Below are 16,982 nucleotides of genomic sequence, written 5' to 3'. Positions count from 1 at the left end.
CAATTATCTGGCTATCATTCTTGAAGCCCTTGCGAATTAATGCTATGTTTTAGAGGAATTATGCATGCTAGTATGTCTATTAGGTCTAGTATACTAATGATGGGATTGTAAGGAAAGAGGTCCTTTTTAGGATTATTCCCGATATAATGTATGGGAGCTTCAACAAGACTTAAGGGTTTTCTTCAACATTTTATTGTTAAGCTTCAACTTCCATATTTTGTTAGCATGATCAAGGTTAATCTAGCTGTCGATAGCATGGCATAAAGCTCCCTTGCAGTAGGTCCAAAATTCATATGCAAAATTCAATATTATCAATGTTAAATCGATAATGTGCAACCCCAAAATGAAAATTCATATGAAGTAGAGCACCCTAACCTTTTAGTTGTTAAATTGCGCGAAATGTTGTCAAAGTTGGAATGTGCCGCCGCAGTGAAGCTCGAATGCTGGGTTGGGTGGGAGTGATAGAGCTCTGCTTTTCATAGGCAGGTAGTTTGATTTAGGATTAATTGGGTGGAGGAGATCACACGCAAGGAGTGATAGAGCTCTGCTTGCACAGGATTGCAACTTTGGGTTAAAAAAATCAAATTTGGTCACAATATATCTTCTCTGTCAGAAACCTCCGTCGAAATTCTAGACCAAATGTATTAGTGTTTGCTAGCAAACCTTCAATTTGTTGTGTATGATGATCTTGGATGAGTCTTGGATATGTATCTTCCTCCAAATTTGTCTTGCTTTCTTAGTAAGATGAAGTGCAGGTTTGAAGGATTATTAAGACTACGTGCAGATTTGGATTCTTTCTCCCAAGGCAGATTCAAGGATGATTAATGGTGAACTCAGAATTTTATCAGCAAACCTTGTTAATGGCAAACTTGACCTTTTTGATTGTCCCTTTCAAACCCTTGGACCTGCTTTATTCCTCCTTCTAGAAATGATCAAGGTAGAATTTACACCTTCAAACTGCTATCAATGGCGAATTTGAGGAAAATATCGAACTTATTTCCTTCAAACCCTTGAATTTGCTTTACTTCTGCACGACTAATCTGATAATATGATCAAACTCTGGAGCTGCTCCTTTGGCAAATTTTAGGAAGAATTTCGATCTTGCTTTGAAGAAAGAAGTGTTAATGAGATGAAACCTTCTTTTATAGCTTCTTTGATGGCTTCTAGAAGCTTTATCCTATCTTCTAGAAGTTCAAACTCTCCTTGCTTGGCAAATAATGAAGTCTTTAATGAAACAAAACCTTGTCTTATAGTTTTCTTGGAGTCTTCTAGAAGCTTTTAAGTTTTATTGTTTTATTCCTCCTTAGAAATTCAAACTTAATCCTTCTTCTAGAAGGTGAACTTAAGAGGAAAGCTTTCTTTATTTTATTGTTTTTACTGCTTTCTTCTAGAAGGGAGTTTGCAAATTAAGAAAGTTTTATTGTTTTAATCTCCTCCTAGGAAATTCGAACTTCATCCTTAGAAGCTTCCATCATATTTTAGAAAGTTTTATTTGCCTTATTCTCCTTCTAGAAGTTCAAACTTGAGGAAGGTCTTTAACATGTCACATGTTTTATTGCTTTAATTGCCTTTGGTCGCCAAGTCATCACACTTGCCATTTTCAACTCCTTTGAAATGCCATGTCATCATTTCATTGCCATGTTGGAATCCCTCCTTGCTTAAGCGAACTTGAATTGTTCATGGTCAAGTCGGACTTTGAATAAGCTTGGACATGTTTCTCTTTATTTGCTTTTATCCTCCTTCTCATGGCAGACTTTGAAGGATGTTGGACAACTCTTTCCTAGGAAAACTTTGGAGTTCCTTGGACATGTGCACACTTTAATTTGTGCCACACTCTTTATACTTTCCTCTCCCTAGTCGGTCTTGGATAGCTCTCATAGTCAAGGCGGACTTTGTCCTTCCTAGGACAAGACAGACTTTAGAGGGTGTTGATATGATGAAAGTTGCATACGCTTAGCCATTTTCACACCTTGGCTTCTCATTTGTTTAACCTTGAGTGGGAGTTTGTTAACTTTTGCCATGAGTTAGTTGACCCTTGGTAGGAGTTTGCCATCTGTCGGACAATTTTACTTGGACAACTCTCCTATGCCTTGGCAGAGATTGATTTTGCTTAAACATCTTCCATGCTTGACATCTTTGGGTGATTTTGAATTGATCATCTATCATTCCACTTGCCTAACCTTGAGCCTTGTCGAACTTATCTGCCATTTTTATTTCTTCAACTTAGGCAAAATTTTCAATGTGCCATTTCCAATTCCTTCCTTCAGATTTGATCAACAGTATTCATGCCATGTTCATACCTTGTTGGTTCATCTACTTGTCATATTTAATACCTAGGCGGTCAGCCACCTTCTTGGGCATGACTGAGCTACTAACTCCTGGATCTATCATGCAATTATGAACTAAACTATCTCCTATAATCAAAGAGAGATAGAAAGGAGGGGGCTTACTAGTCTTTTTTGAATTTTCTGCCTCCACATCATCACCATCGTACTTCCACCTTCTTGGGCATGACTGAGCTACTAACCCCTGGATCTATCATGCAATTATGAACTAAACTATCTCCTATAATCAAAGAGAGATAGAAAGGAGGGGGCTTACTAGTCTTTTTTGAATTTTCTGCCTCCACATCATCACCATCGTTGTCCTCTTGCTCTGCCTCTGCTGCTGCCACTGTTGCGATCAAACCAATCTGACCTCCACCTCGTCCTCCTCTCCCATCCCGTCCTCCCCCCAATCTCGACCTCCACCATCATAACAAGAAAAACACCCATAGGAGCCAAGATGATCTTTCCGTACAATGAATGGGTGAGGTATGTATTGAGCAGAATTCATGCAAAATTTATATGGTTAGACCAACCCCATAAAATCACTTTAGAAGCAATTAGGGTCATAAGTTGTTTGAATCAAACCGGTGACAAGCCAGGGCTACGCAAAGTCACAAACCCTAATTAGGGTTCCCACTCCGCTTTTTGCATTTGGAGACCTTATTTCTGAAATCTGAGAACATGGGTATTGATAATATGGCTGATCTATTGGAACAAAACCCTAATTAGGGTTTGCATTTTGCTTTTTACCCTTAAAGACATAACTTTTAAAATCTAAGATCATATCATGGGTAGGAATAATTTGGCATGAGGATTGAAACCCTAATTTTAGAAAAAAGCAAAAACTTCAAACTCTTTCTTTTTATGCTTAGGAGCATAATTTTTCAAATCTGAAGACATGGGTAGGACTAGAATGACCTAAAGAACAAAACCCTAATCTCAGAAAAAAGCAAAATTTTTGAAGCCCTTCTTCTTATATCTAGAGGTGAGATTTTCAAATTCCGACAAAATGGGTAGTAATAGAATGATTCGAGGAATAAAACCCATATGCCACTTTCAAAAAAAGTAGAAAAAGCAAAAATTTCTAAAAATAGCAGGTTCTCAGAAATGACTCAAAGCAATTGCAATCCTCATCCTTAGGACCTTCTGAGCACTTTGGCGGCATTCAAATTCAATTTTGAGCATAAATTCTCAATCTGGCCTGGAATGACCTCAAAACTCTAACTCTTAACTCTCTTAGACTGAAGATTTATGAAAATGCAAAGCTAGGACAAAACCTAAAAAAAAGCAAAACAAAGGGGTCCCCATCTGTGATGGGACGATGTGTGAATTAGGTCACAACAGGACTCTAGGACTCCTCAACTATTCTTCGTAATCGCTGACATCTATCACTTTGTTCCTTGATCCGAAGAGATCTTCTCACTGATCCCTCTCTCACCTCCTCAGTGTTTGCAATATGTTTCCTTTCCTTGTTTGGTCGTAGGGGCATTAATTGCCAAGGCTACAGCATCTGCTTGTATCCTTCTCTTCTTCCTCCCTACGATTTGTCTTCGTATCGTTGCAATATTTGTTGATGACGTTGCTCCCGATTGTTGTCCTTGCGCAGGTCCTAGATGGCAATGAGGTTATGGCCAATAACCTTGGTAGTCTACAAAGGAGGCAATCAACGGCATCGTTCACAATCAAGGTGTCCTGTACAATGCTCTCGAGGTCCTCGTTTTCACGAGCCTCTGGTCGAACATACTTCTTGACAAACACCTCCCACAAGTACACCAATTCCTATGTCAACTCGTCCTACCTTGAATCGTCCTCTTCCTCAAATGAATCTAGTTGTTCAATCGATTGGCCCATTACTCTGCCATCCTGCGTGCTGCTATTCTCAGTCACTCTCATATCTCAGGTTCAAATCGTCAACGACACCAAAATGCCTACTCCTGAAGGGAACGTGCTTGATTACACAAAGTAAACAAAAACATACCAGAAATAATACCAATTAATAGCATTCAACACAACACATGGTACAAAGATTTATTCTTTATTATCAAGTGTAAAGTGTACAATAATATATCCTTCCCAATACAACCATGAGAGTATATATAGTGTCCGACGATTGATTAAGTCTGCCAACTGGCGGCAACTACCACAACCTCTTAGGAATAACTCATTACACTGCCAAGTATACTAACGAAATATAAACAAAACATTATTTATTATTAAGGCAATTTTGCCGACTACAAAGGTTCTCGTTTCCATTATCACTTTTGTTGACCTCCTGATTGTCAACAATCATAACATTCAAGGAATCATTTTATCTTGTAAAGGAACATGACCCACATTGGTGTTGAGGGAAACTACTTATTTGGCCATATTCTCCTCTTTCCTAAAAACCTTATCAAAATCTTAGGAATTTTAGAGCAGTCTTTCTTTAAATGACCATTTTTTTACACAAATAAGCATTTAAGCTACCCAAAACCTCAATTTCATATTTTACAATACTATCTTCCAATTGAATACACAACTTCAAGTATGTCATTATCAACTAGCATTTAAATGAGGCAAAGTGATTCTAGTTTCTTCAATTTGCAAAACATTACACAATGGCATTAACATTTGTGGAATGAATTTCCATAATTAGAGAACATTTTCACTTTGAGCCATCTCCAGGTTGAATTAGTTGCAACTTCCTATGGCCTAGAATTGGTAGATTGAGGAATGACCCTAAAGATAGATTGCCCTAAATTCCAAGATTCTTGTTTCACAACTCTCTTGCATGCCATGTGTTTTGAAAAAAATAACAAATAGGCCTTTTTGTAGCATTCTACAAAACTTCACAAAAACCCCCATTTTTCTCCACCATACATTACCAAGGCAATCATCAAACAACTTTCTATTAGGTAAAAAATTATTGTCAAGACATGTTGAAAAGTTGTCATTGATGTCAGGTAAATTGTCATTGATGTCATGCAAAAGTTGAGAGACAAAACAATGCAAATCTGGAAGAATGCCAAGGATGCCTAGACACTTGTTAAAGATGCCTAAAAAGCAGCGACTTCATGGTTATGATATGATCAGCAAACCAAGTTGACTTTATCAATGATTGAGTGACTTGTAATGAGATTGTGGCGATCTGTTTTGAACAAAGAGAAGCGATAACTTCCTTACCCGTTATGTCAGTGACCTAATAGATAATACAGCACTTTGTTATTAAGAACAAACAGCAATCAATAACAAACATAATGAATATGTTAAAGAAAACAACAAATGTATCAAAGGGGTGCGATTTCATATTCCCAATAAGTGTAACTTCATCTACTTGGAAGGACACGATTTTAGTAGTGTGTGTTTATTAAACAAACAATTATTACATTGAAGGTCGATTCTCTCTGTTGAACATAGGCAGCAATTAGTAAAGAAAAAGACGTCTCTTTAAAAGAAATAACTATTCCAAAGGGTATGACCTTCGAAGATAAAGATATAAATACTAATAGAGATAGTGAATAGAGCTAAGGATGTGTGTTGTGGAATGGATAAGGACAACAAATAAGACATAAACACCAAATTCATAAAGAGCAAATTGTAAAGATCATTTGCAGATTTATGAAGAGGTTATAAGATCATTTGCAAATTTATGAAGAGATTTTAAGGAGATTATAGAATATTTTCAAGGGAAGATTGTGATTATTTTGTGGCAGATTTATGATCAGTTTATAGCAGATTTAAGAAGGGAATTAGCAGATTGAAGAATAGAGTTATAGCAAAATTTGTGAAGACAATTTGAATGAGAGGTTGGTGCCTCTAGTGGGTTGGTGCTCACAAAATGAATGAGGGGTTGGTCCCTCTAGTGAGTTGGTGCTCACAAAGTGAATGAGGGGTTTATGCCTACAAAATTTGTAACAAGAAGATTAATACAAGCAATATTTTTGCTGTGGTTTTCTCCCGCAAGGGTTTCCACGTAAACTTTGTTGTTGTTGTGTTGCTTATTGTTTGATTTCTCATATGTGCTAATTTAGATTAAATCTTGAAGTAATTAAATAAGTTTTAGAAGGTAAAAAGAATATTGTTATACCAATTCAGCCCCCCCCCTCCCCCCCCCCGCCCTCTCAGTATAACCGTGTGCTCATCAATCAATATCAAAGCCAGCTCTTTCAAATTAGTCTAACAAACTAGAAGGCGGATCCAAAGAGCACACGAGAGCGGACAAGAAGGAATCTCTTCCAACAAAGCCCCATTGTTTGATGGGACAAATTATGCATTTTGGAGCTTAAGGATGGAAACTTATATAAGTTCCCTAGGATTTGACATTTGGCAATCAGTGGTAAATGGATATAGAACTCCATCAACTCCTCCAATAGATTCAGCAGGAAAGAAGGCATATGAAAATAATGCTAAACCAAAAAATGTATTTCTATGTGGATTAACCAAATCAGAACTTGTGAAAGTGATGTATTGCAAATCTGCCAAAGACGTGGGATAAATTAAAAAATATTTATGGAGACAACAAATTAAAGAGAGTCAAACTTCAAACCCATCAAGGGGAATTTGAAAGTCTCAAGATGATGGATGAAGAAAATATTGCTGCCTATCTACTTTGAGTAGATGAGATAGTCAATACCATAAGGGGTATTGATGAAGACATAGAGGAATCAACAATAATACAAAAAAAATTGAGATCACTTCCCTCAAGATTCGATGCTAAGGTTTCAGCTATAGAAGAGAAGAACGTGGATGCATCAACCATGGATGACCTACATGGAATCCTCACAGCATATGAAATGAGGACCAAAAAGACGCTACATTAAAAAGGGAAGCAACCTTCAAAGCCTTCAACAGTGTTGTATTTTTTCTATCTGTCCAACCATCAATCATGATGATGCAACCCTTCCACCATGTCTCATGTTATTTATTAATTGTAGCATTCATATTGACCATATTTTGAGTCAAAATGGAGCCTCTTCTCTCTGTAGTATTAGGGGCTTTGAATCCTACTCCACAAAAAGTAATAGCATCTACCATATTTTACCAATAAGGGAACCAAAAACAAATAAAATAAATATGATAAAATCTAGAGTTTAATTTCTACAAAAACCTTAAATTCAAAAATTCATGAGACAAAGCAATCACATAATATATTTAAAACAAAAAAATATATCTGGTTACGTGAAATTGAATTGCGCTCCCTAGTGCATCATGCCTGTCTTTATTCAAATCCATGCTTTCAATTGATGGTTGGGAACTTGGAGTAGTGTGTGGTACAATATATGAATGTAATTTAGATCCATGAAGACTAGGACAAACACTAAACTATCACTACCTCTACTCAAATATCTAGAAAATTGAGGAATCAAAGAGTCTCCATGAATAGCTATTATCTCCTCTTTACCTCTTTGTTAGTTGTTTATGTTCCACATAGGTCTCTAATTGGCTTTGTACCTTGTGTGCATTTTAGCATCTTGGCATGGTGTTCATGTGAGGTGATATTTCAATTGGTTGAAGCGTCCCAAAAGCATTTTTGTTTGGCAATGTGTACAAATTACCTCCTCTTTATTTGCCTCAAGGATGACATGTTTTTGAAAATGATTCTTTTTAACTAGGGCGGACATTGGAACAATTTATAAATGTAAAGTACACAACAATGAGAAATAAATGGAAAATAAATTATTTATGATTTCTAGTTTAATAAAGATTAAAAAAGGTTAAAATATTTAGGGTTTGTAGTTATAAATTGAAAAAATCACAAAACAGCTAGGATTTGTTCTTTGCTCCATGAACTTAAAATGAAAAAAAAATTAAGACATGAAATGAAAAATAAAAAAGTAAAGATTCAAAATATAAAATTGCCTATTCAAACTTGTTTCAAATCAATAGTGGGCTACTCAAAATCAATAATGGGCTCTTCCAAATGTTTTGTAGGATTTTCTTGAGGCGCTAAGGGATATTATGCACTTGTCCAAATAATATTTAATCAATGTTTTATGTTTAACTTGTGTTGGTTTTCTTAATGGCATGTCACTTTGGCTCCAATACTTTCTTTTTTATCTGCATCGTGCTTGCAAATGAAATGAGTCTACTTTTAGAGTGTTAAAATTTATTTTAAGGGTCTATGGACCTCTCTAACTAGTTGTGGACTAATTTACCATCTAGTGAAGCCAAGCCCACTTCTGTACATAAGGCCTCCAATAGAACCAGCTATGGTTCTTAAGATTAAAAAAAGAAAGTAAAAATAGGTAGGGTTTGCAGTTATAAAATAAAAATAAAAATCGCAAAAAATATCTAGGGTTTGTAATTAAAAATATCTTGAGTTTGTTCTTTCTTTCATGAACCTAAAATCAAAAGGAAATGTACAAAACAAATGAAATTTAAAAAAAGATTCAAAATACAAAATTATCTATTCAAATTCGCTTCAAATTGATGATGGGCTGCTCCAAAGTAATAATGTGTTCTTCCAAATATTGTGTAGTCTCCTGTAGATGCACTAGGGCTGCTACAAACTTGCCCAGATGTAATGTCCTGTTCTTGAACATTTCTTATTTTTTCCTTTAAACAATAATTCTAACTCAAAATGATAGTTGCATTATATTTATAAATATTAATTTATCTAAAATTGTAGGTTTTATTATAATATTCAAACTTAAAGCTTATGAAATATTTCTTAAATATAACTTATCGTTGTTTTTTGTTTGTTTTTTCCTTTAAATTTGCAGCAATATCCTTTGTATGAATGTCTCTAGTTTCTGGTCAAGTTATGGGTTTTCATCCACTAAATTGATAGTAGAAGTTACGGGTTTTCATCCATGAACCTTGGAGGGGCTTCATCCTCTTTGGCTGTATGATTCACTCGAAATTTTATTTTAGTTTGAATTTTTGTGAATTTTATTCTTTTAATGTTGATTTCAAACGGGGTGTTGAGAGTCATTTTGCCTCCAACACAATTGCATTGAGATGACTTATGAAGGTTGATGAGGTACTTTCTAACATGGTCATCAGCCCAAATCAGTCCATATGGAGGCAATCTAGTGCTACAAGGGCAACAAAGGTTAAGAAAATGATCCTCGATGGCATTTGGTGGGATCGTGTTGAATATCTCCTTAGTTTCACTAAGTCCATATAGAACATGATCTGCTATACCAACATGGATAGGCCTTGTTTGAGTGAAATCAGAATCGATGCATATTAAAAAGACTTTGTAGTCACCTTTAGATGTGGAAACAATAGCCCAATGTGAAAGCAAGCAAGCCTAACCACCAAACAACAACTGAAAATGCATCCCAAACACATGAAATTAATTGATATCAGTTATAAGAGGAATTTTTAATAACTGCAGATCTAAAACACAACAAATTAGCTGCTGGTATAAAAAGTACAGCAGGTACTAATGCATTGGAAACTTATAAAATCATCAAAGTCCACCTTAAAAGGATAACAATTGCCAATAAGCTTACAGGAAAACTTTGCAAAATAAGTAATGGCTAACAATTGCTCATATCTTAGAAGGGGACATTACAACTCTATTGCTGCCTGATGCCATATCTCAATGTAGTTTTGTTGATAAGCTCTAAGCACATCCTCATTGATATAAATGGAAGGCAAAACAATTTTCTTTTTTGAGTTATTTGGGTAGTACCTAGTTTCATGAATACCTTGGTTCTTTTGTTGAGTTAATCAGTGTAAACCCTATTAAACTAACTAAACAATAATAAATTAACAAAATATTTGAACCCCAAAATGACAGTGAAAAACAAAAGCAAAAATCTAAAAATAAAAAACACAAGCAAGAACATTGTTACTTACCTTTCAAATGCTGCCAAAAAACTTTTCAAATCAGCCCAGGATCACACAAAATCTGTTGAAATCACCTACAAATGCACTAAATGTCCTCAAATCGACAAAGGAGTCGGAGCTGGAAGACAAAAATGTGAAAAATGAAGTATTTTTGTGCTTTTCAGGCTTCAGAATTTCTTTTCCAACACCAAGCGAGATTTTGTGTCAAACTCACATGTTTTGGCAAGGTTACTTGCAATTAATTTATCAAAATTCCCCAACACATTTACTTACGAGTAACTTACCAAATTTTGCCAACGAGTTTACTCACAAGTAACTCACCAAAAGTTGCCAACAAGTTTACTCACAAGTAACCTGGCTAACACTTTAGTTCATGAGAACTTGTGAGTCAGATGAGTTTTTTTGCAAGTTTTTAAACTATGCCAGCAACTATGAATTGAGGTCTTTGCTTTGGCATGAGAGGATTTATTTTAGTTTTGTATTGAGGATAATCAGAGAAATTAAGCTGTTCATAGTTTGCTGAGGCTTGGTGGAGCAGTAAACAACTATGTTTGTACCCACACGTTGTACTTGTTCTTTCATTAATATCATCAAAGGTAGATAAACATTTGCCACTACCAAAGCTGGATTTTCCCCTTATGGGATTTCCAAGGTAAAATTCTTGAGTTATTTGTGTTGATTCATCTAATTTGTTTTTTTCTGATCTTTCAATAACATTCATACCTCTTTAATACTCCCATTTGTTGGAGTAAGTAGACCAGTAGATTTAATATTTGGACTTCTTAAATTCTACTATTTTGAGAGTTTATGAATCAAATAGTCAATAATCAATTAAATAATCATTTAATTAGCTTGTTAGCCAATTCAGAAATCACTTAATATATTTGTCAATCGGCCTGGATTGGTTTGTTCTTGGATGAGTTTGGGGATTAAAGTCTTCCACACTAAGATTCCAGAATTTTTATACTTATAATAGAGATGTGAAATGTTGATAAACCTAAACACTATGTAGTTGATTCTAAAATATACACACGATCAAATATGTTAATGCATTCTCTTGACATTATAGTGTTCGTACTTGAAGTACTCAGCAAGCCGATTTTTAACTCTTAACTCAAACTTGAACTCAGAAAAGGAACTCGGCCAAAAGAATACTTTTGAAAAACATACCATATACAAATTGTTTTTAGTGGCTTTTTTCTTTTACTTTATTTTAATGATGCTTTAAGTAGACTAGGCTAGACTCAACAAGTACTTGTCAAGACTGCCTCAGCTTGTCAATCAAGCTCCAGTCATCCAGTCCCAACACTAAGGTTCAAATTTCTTTGATTCAATTTTGCAGGATATGAACGAACAATGTACATTCCTGCAATTTTCTATGTTCATGTGAATGGAATTTTATTTACTTCATATTTATACACATTATGCTGCAAGTATGAATTTAAGGTCTTCATTTCAATTTGGTTTGGTGAATTGGACGATCAGTGCAATTAATAAAATTAAATATTTTGGAAATATTTATGTATAATGTTTTCTTTTGAATTCTTTGGTTTTATAAATTTATATTTCTATCATTTTATGCTGTACACACAAACATTAGTTTTTAGTAATTATTTGAACACATAAAATTTCTGTTTGTATATCTTTTGAATGTATATTGTTTGCAACCATATGTAGGCTTTGCAAATAAAGTAGCTAGCACCATAAGCTGGAGGATAGAAAGCCCTGATGTTGCCAAGGACCAAAACACACGCCAAGAATATCAACTGAAAGCAAGACATGAATCCTCTCAATAGCTATAGCAAGGGTGAAATACACCTAAAGGAAAGGGGTTCTTAAGTGTCAAAGGGACAAGTTACCACTTTTGTCTCTTGCATAGTTATAGCAAGAGAAAAAAATTAGGTGTTGACCAAGGTTGAGGTCCTAGAAGAGGCTCGTACATTGGCACTATAAGTAGAACCCTGTGATTAGTGTCTATAATGACCTACTGTAAGAAATGTATTTTTTTCCAAATTCCATTCCCAGAGCATTCTGTCTTGTATATGTAATCTATCTGATGTTCACTGGTGAATCTGACATATAATATATAATGCTAAAAAATTTGAACTCTCAAAACACACTTGAGGACCAATAAACCAAGTAAAAAGAAGTGATGGTATAATTTTCCTTTTAGTCCGGGATTAGTTTTGTACGCTAGCCTACATTCTGTATTTCAAAGTCAATAATTGATCTCCCTGCAAAGATTTCAGTTATTCCTTGATGCCATGAAGGTTGTTTAGAGGCTCTCTTAAAAGGATCGTGAAGCATTTGTTTGATTGCCTCTTAGATGAAGTAACTCCTTGCAACTTGTAATTCAATTTCAAAGTTTCTGTTTCCAAAATACAACAGCCTTTCATTTTATATTCCTTGCTTAGTAAATCTCTATTGATGTTGCCAGTTGCCTTTAATGTGGTTTGCAGTGTAATTCACACCCAAATGTATCCCATTTTGCAAGAGGGAGTTGAATCTAGGTCATACTCTTACAAGTATGTAATGTCCCCTTTTTTAGGTGACATGAGATGAGCAGGGGTTGACCTACCATTCGAGTTCCCGTAGGTCAACGACATGGTTAGGGGACTCATTCTGAGGGTCACGGAGCTTTGCAGGGGTTCTGTGAGCCGTTTCGGACCTTCAGACGAGGTCTCCTATTTTTTAGGGAGAACTGGCAGTTGACTGAATAACCACCTGGGGAACCAAGGAGTAGAGCAGGATCCTTTTGAGTAGTTACAGGTGTTTGGAGAGAGCTTCCTACTTTTTAGGGAGATTCCCTATTTTTTAGGAGGTTGTGGCAGTTTCCATATTGGAGCTGACAGTGGTGGATAGAGACTCAGTGAGGATATTAAGTGTTTGGGATTTGGTGTTCTAGCAGTAGTAGACTAGTTTGGAGCAGTTCCTTAATTTTAGGAGGCAGTTCCTACATTTGTGGAGGCTATTCCTACTATTTAGGAGGTTATGACAGTATCCAGGGTTGGGTTTCCATGAGACTATTCCTTGGTTTCAGTTTCAAAAGATTTGGGTATATTTCCTAGTTTCTAGGAGCATCCCTAGATTTTAGGGATAAGACTGCCAATGGATCCATGATTTCCGACTTCAATCACAGACAGGTGGCAGGTTCCGTTTCAGGCTTTTGGAGTCATTTGAGCCTTCTGCAGCTATTTGGGTTATATTTTTAATATATTTAAATATTTCCTAAGTTAGCGTTTAATTAATTAAATAAGGCTATGTTTATAGCCATTTTGGAGTAATAAGGGGTTTTTGGCTTCATCTGGATGCATATGCCCATGTGTTATAGCTTGTTGGAAAGGTCTTGAACTTTTCTAAATGTTTCCCATTTGTTAGGGACCCTTTTGATGAACGGAATTCTTTTATATTAAAAAAGTGGCATTTTCTCTATACTTGGCGACTAAAAAATGAGAAATAAGACTTTATAAGCCTAAGCGCAATTTTCATACACTTTTAGGGTTCGAGCTAGAGGGAAGGAGTTATAAGGAGATGGTAACCTAATTATCAAGCATCTTTTACAGATTTTCATCTTTGATTTGGAGAATTTGCTCTGGAGAGCGATTCAGCATCTGGGACGAAAACCCCAGGGTCTTGCCTGTCTAGGACGTAGCCCCTAGCACAGTGGTTATTTGGTTCTTGCATTCAGTTTTCAGTGCCTTAGAGTTGGTATGACATCTTTTCTGGAGGATTCAGTGGATAGAGTTAGGGTTCAGCGTGGAGAGTGGGGTTTCCAGCTTGGCATCACCTAACAACCGTACGGCTGTACTTTGCAGCCATTTCTCTTCCCACCTGGAGCTATGTAAGAGCTTTGGACGTTTGCGGCAGCCTCCTTATTTATTACAGTATTCACTCTTCATCCCGGTTGGACTCATTGCTTATTATAATCTTCCTGGAATTGTTTGGAATCACTATCTAGATAATTATTTGATTTAAATAATCAGAAATCTGCTTGGTACGATTCTGATTTGGCTGTGTATGAACAATTATTTCCAGTACTCTTTTCATGTACTTGTTCTTCAATTATTACTTGCTGAAAAACTATCAAAACATAAAAAGAATTCAACCTTCTGCAACTTATGTCTATTTCTGGAAGATTATAGTAATAAACAGGAAATTCAATTAAAAATAATTAAAAGACTTACAGCAGATCAGCGAAGGGATCCATCAGGGATCTTTTGCTTAGTAAATCTCTATTGATGTTGCCAGTTGCCTTTAATGTGGTTTGCAGTGTAATTCACACCCAAATGTATCCCATTTTGCAAGAGGGAGTTGAATCTAGGTCATGCTCTTACAAGTATCTGCCATTACCAACATGACAAAACTCTAGAACCACTGTCCATTCGTATCTTCTCAGACCAAACTTTCCTTTTGGCTGTAAAAGAAAACAAAGGCCTGTGGTCTATGGGTGTTTCAAATTTGTTATTGAGGGAACAGATCGATATATCAATGGTGTGGACTGTGGATTATGATTAAGAATCTGCTATCGTTGATAGTATACTTTTGCAGAACATTCACCTTGCAACTCTGGTTTTCAATTGTATGGTTTCACTTTTTAGGACGCTCTTGGACAATGATACACTCAACATCTCCCAAGATAACTAAAAGAGCAGTCTCGTGGAAGGGGCTTTTGTAAATTCCTAAGCAGATGCAGCTGATTTAATTAGCAGTATTTTCAATAAAACATTTGAGTGGTAGCCCTCCTTTGTGGACCTGATACACTCAGCATCTCCCAAGATAACTAAAAGAGCAGTCTCGTGGAAGGGGCTTTTGTAAATTCCTAAGCAGATGCAGCTGATTTAATTAGCAGTATTTTCAATAAAATATTTGAGTGGTAGCCCTCCTTTGTGGACCTGCTGTGTAAAGATTTAGCTTATTTTAGAGGCAATTACATGACCGAACACCACATGATAGAATATGTGTGACTTAACTATCTGTACAGAGAAAACCCTGAAATTGCTCAAATCATGTGGTGTGAATGCCACTGTAATATAATATAGTGCCTTCAGCACACACAGCCACTTACTAGCCAATCTGAATAATTTATTTGTTATTTATCCTATTACATAATTAGTTTGACATATAATTATTTTTTGTTTCGTATGTCCCAGGAAAATTTCATGCACCAGAAAATTCTAATTCAGAAATATATCCTTCAACAAGTTTGGACTCAAAAGATCTTACTGATTTTCAACAATTGCATAGCACCCACAATAATAGCTTTGCAAAAACAAGACGTGATAACTCTTGGAATGGAGTTTCCAAAGTAATTATAAATAAAGATTCAAGTGTATCGAACGGAATAAGTTCTCATGCGTAACATCCAAGAATATGATCGAGCTATTTTGTAATTGATCAAATAGGATGCATCTTGGTTCTTTACAGTTTATCTGTTGGTTGGCATGTGTTTTATGTTTCAGTAGGTGTAGGAATTCTGTTCATTTGTATTACACAATCCATTCCATATCCAGGAACTCTTAGTTCTGTTTAACAAATTAACATTTGACAAGTGTTCTGAATGACAGAGTCATCTTGGATTTATTTGTAAGTGTGTTTAGAAACACCTTTATGACACATGGTTCTTGGTCTAGTGGCTGTGTTTATAATTATTTCAGTCATTCAATTATCACTTTGGTGCCATCCCTTCTTTACTGGGCAGGAAACTGAACTTGACCAGAAAGGATGATGAAACAAAAATGAACTACGTGTGTTAGGGGAGATACTAATACAAGGGAAACTCAAAATTGATCACCTCTGATAAAAGTGCAAATTTATTCCTTTGAAGGTGAAAATATTGACTGGCCTGTCTTTGAAATACGGAAGTCACTCCCAAAATGGAAAGGGAGAAACATATGTAACACCTCTATATTCCCTACTTTTGGATATACACGAGGGCATAATCAAGTTTATGGCTTTCTAACTCTCATATAAATGCATTTGAAAATGAAGGATTAATAAAATGCATTAAAATTATTATGCAAGTGTGGGTACTGTTTCAAAAGACATGTTTCTAAGAAAGATAAATGAGATGGACAAGGATTAAAAGCTTCAAAATCCAAATTTGACGTTCATTGCCTTGTGCAAATCAGACGGCCAATTTTTATACTTGAAGATTGTTAATACATCAGTCTCACAGCATAACTTAATTGCATAATCCAGTCAAAGACCAAAATTGTCCAACTACAGGTTTTTTAAGGAAGATACCATGGTTAATTTATATAAATCAAGATTTCACCTGAGAGAAGCACAAGGAGATCTTATAGAGATTATTACATTTTTTTCTAGGTGTTGATCTTCCTTGCTTTGTAAATTTTGCTGACCGATTCTGTGTCTAGGTGTTGATCTTCCTTGCTTTGTAACTTTTGCTTACTGATTCTCAAACATATTTTAATTTCATGATGATAGACTATAGTTTATCAGTAGTTGACTTGCCCAAGATGGAATGCAAGCAGGGTTCGGTGATTTGTGGAGAAGTTTTAAAAAATATTATACAATTAGAGAAGCATGTTGCTAAAGGGATGTCTATAGTTTTAAGAACTGCAAAGCATAAATTTACCGCATGTTGGAAGAAGCATAGGGTTATTGGTATCTCTTAATAGTATTAACTCATCTATAAACTACTTAAGTTTGTCTGTAGGCAATAGACAGCTGAATCTGCAATAGCTCCAGACAGTTAGAACGAGGCATGAAATTTTGCATTAACAAATGAAAAGGAGTAAACCATTTCCATTTCTGAGATTCAAATTATTGCCATTTAAAACTGTTTAATTAGTATATCTGAAAATCATTAAGAACTACGAAAATTAATAAGTCACACTCAGTGCATAGTTGCCAGGA

At 35.5% G+C, this 16,982-nt stretch overlaps 1 protein-coding gene across 7 annotated transcripts in view; it reads left to right on the top strand.

Moving 5' to 3' along the window:
• LOC131063623 (putative phospholipid-transporting ATPase 9) overlaps positions 1-15,735 on the top strand; it is a 265,322-nt gene extending 249,587 nt beyond the window's left edge. For 6 of the 7 annotated variants that reach the window (XM_057997503.2, XM_057997504.2, XM_057997509.2 and 3 more), the window contains one exon: positions 15,257-15,735. In XM_057997503.2, coding sequence (XP_057853486.2) covers positions 15,257-15,465 — 209 coding nt within the window. In that variant the 3' untranslated portion in view covers positions 15,466-15,735. Of the gene's footprint in view, positions 1-11,783; positions 12,601-15,256 lie in introns of those variants that run through there. The other variant, XM_057997506.2, reaches the window with a different exon arrangement.
• Positions 15,736-16,982: the final 1,247 nt, after the last annotated feature.

Source organism: Cryptomeria japonica, chromosome 4 (assembly GCF_030272615.1).
Source record: "Cryptomeria japonica chromosome 4, Sugi_1.0, whole genome shotgun sequence".
Lineage (NCBI taxonomy): Eukaryota > Viridiplantae > Streptophyta > Pinopsida > Cupressales > Cupressaceae > Cryptomeria > Cryptomeria japonica.
Note: the sequence above shows the minus strand (reverse complement) of the source record. Positions and strands in the feature narration are given on the sequence as shown.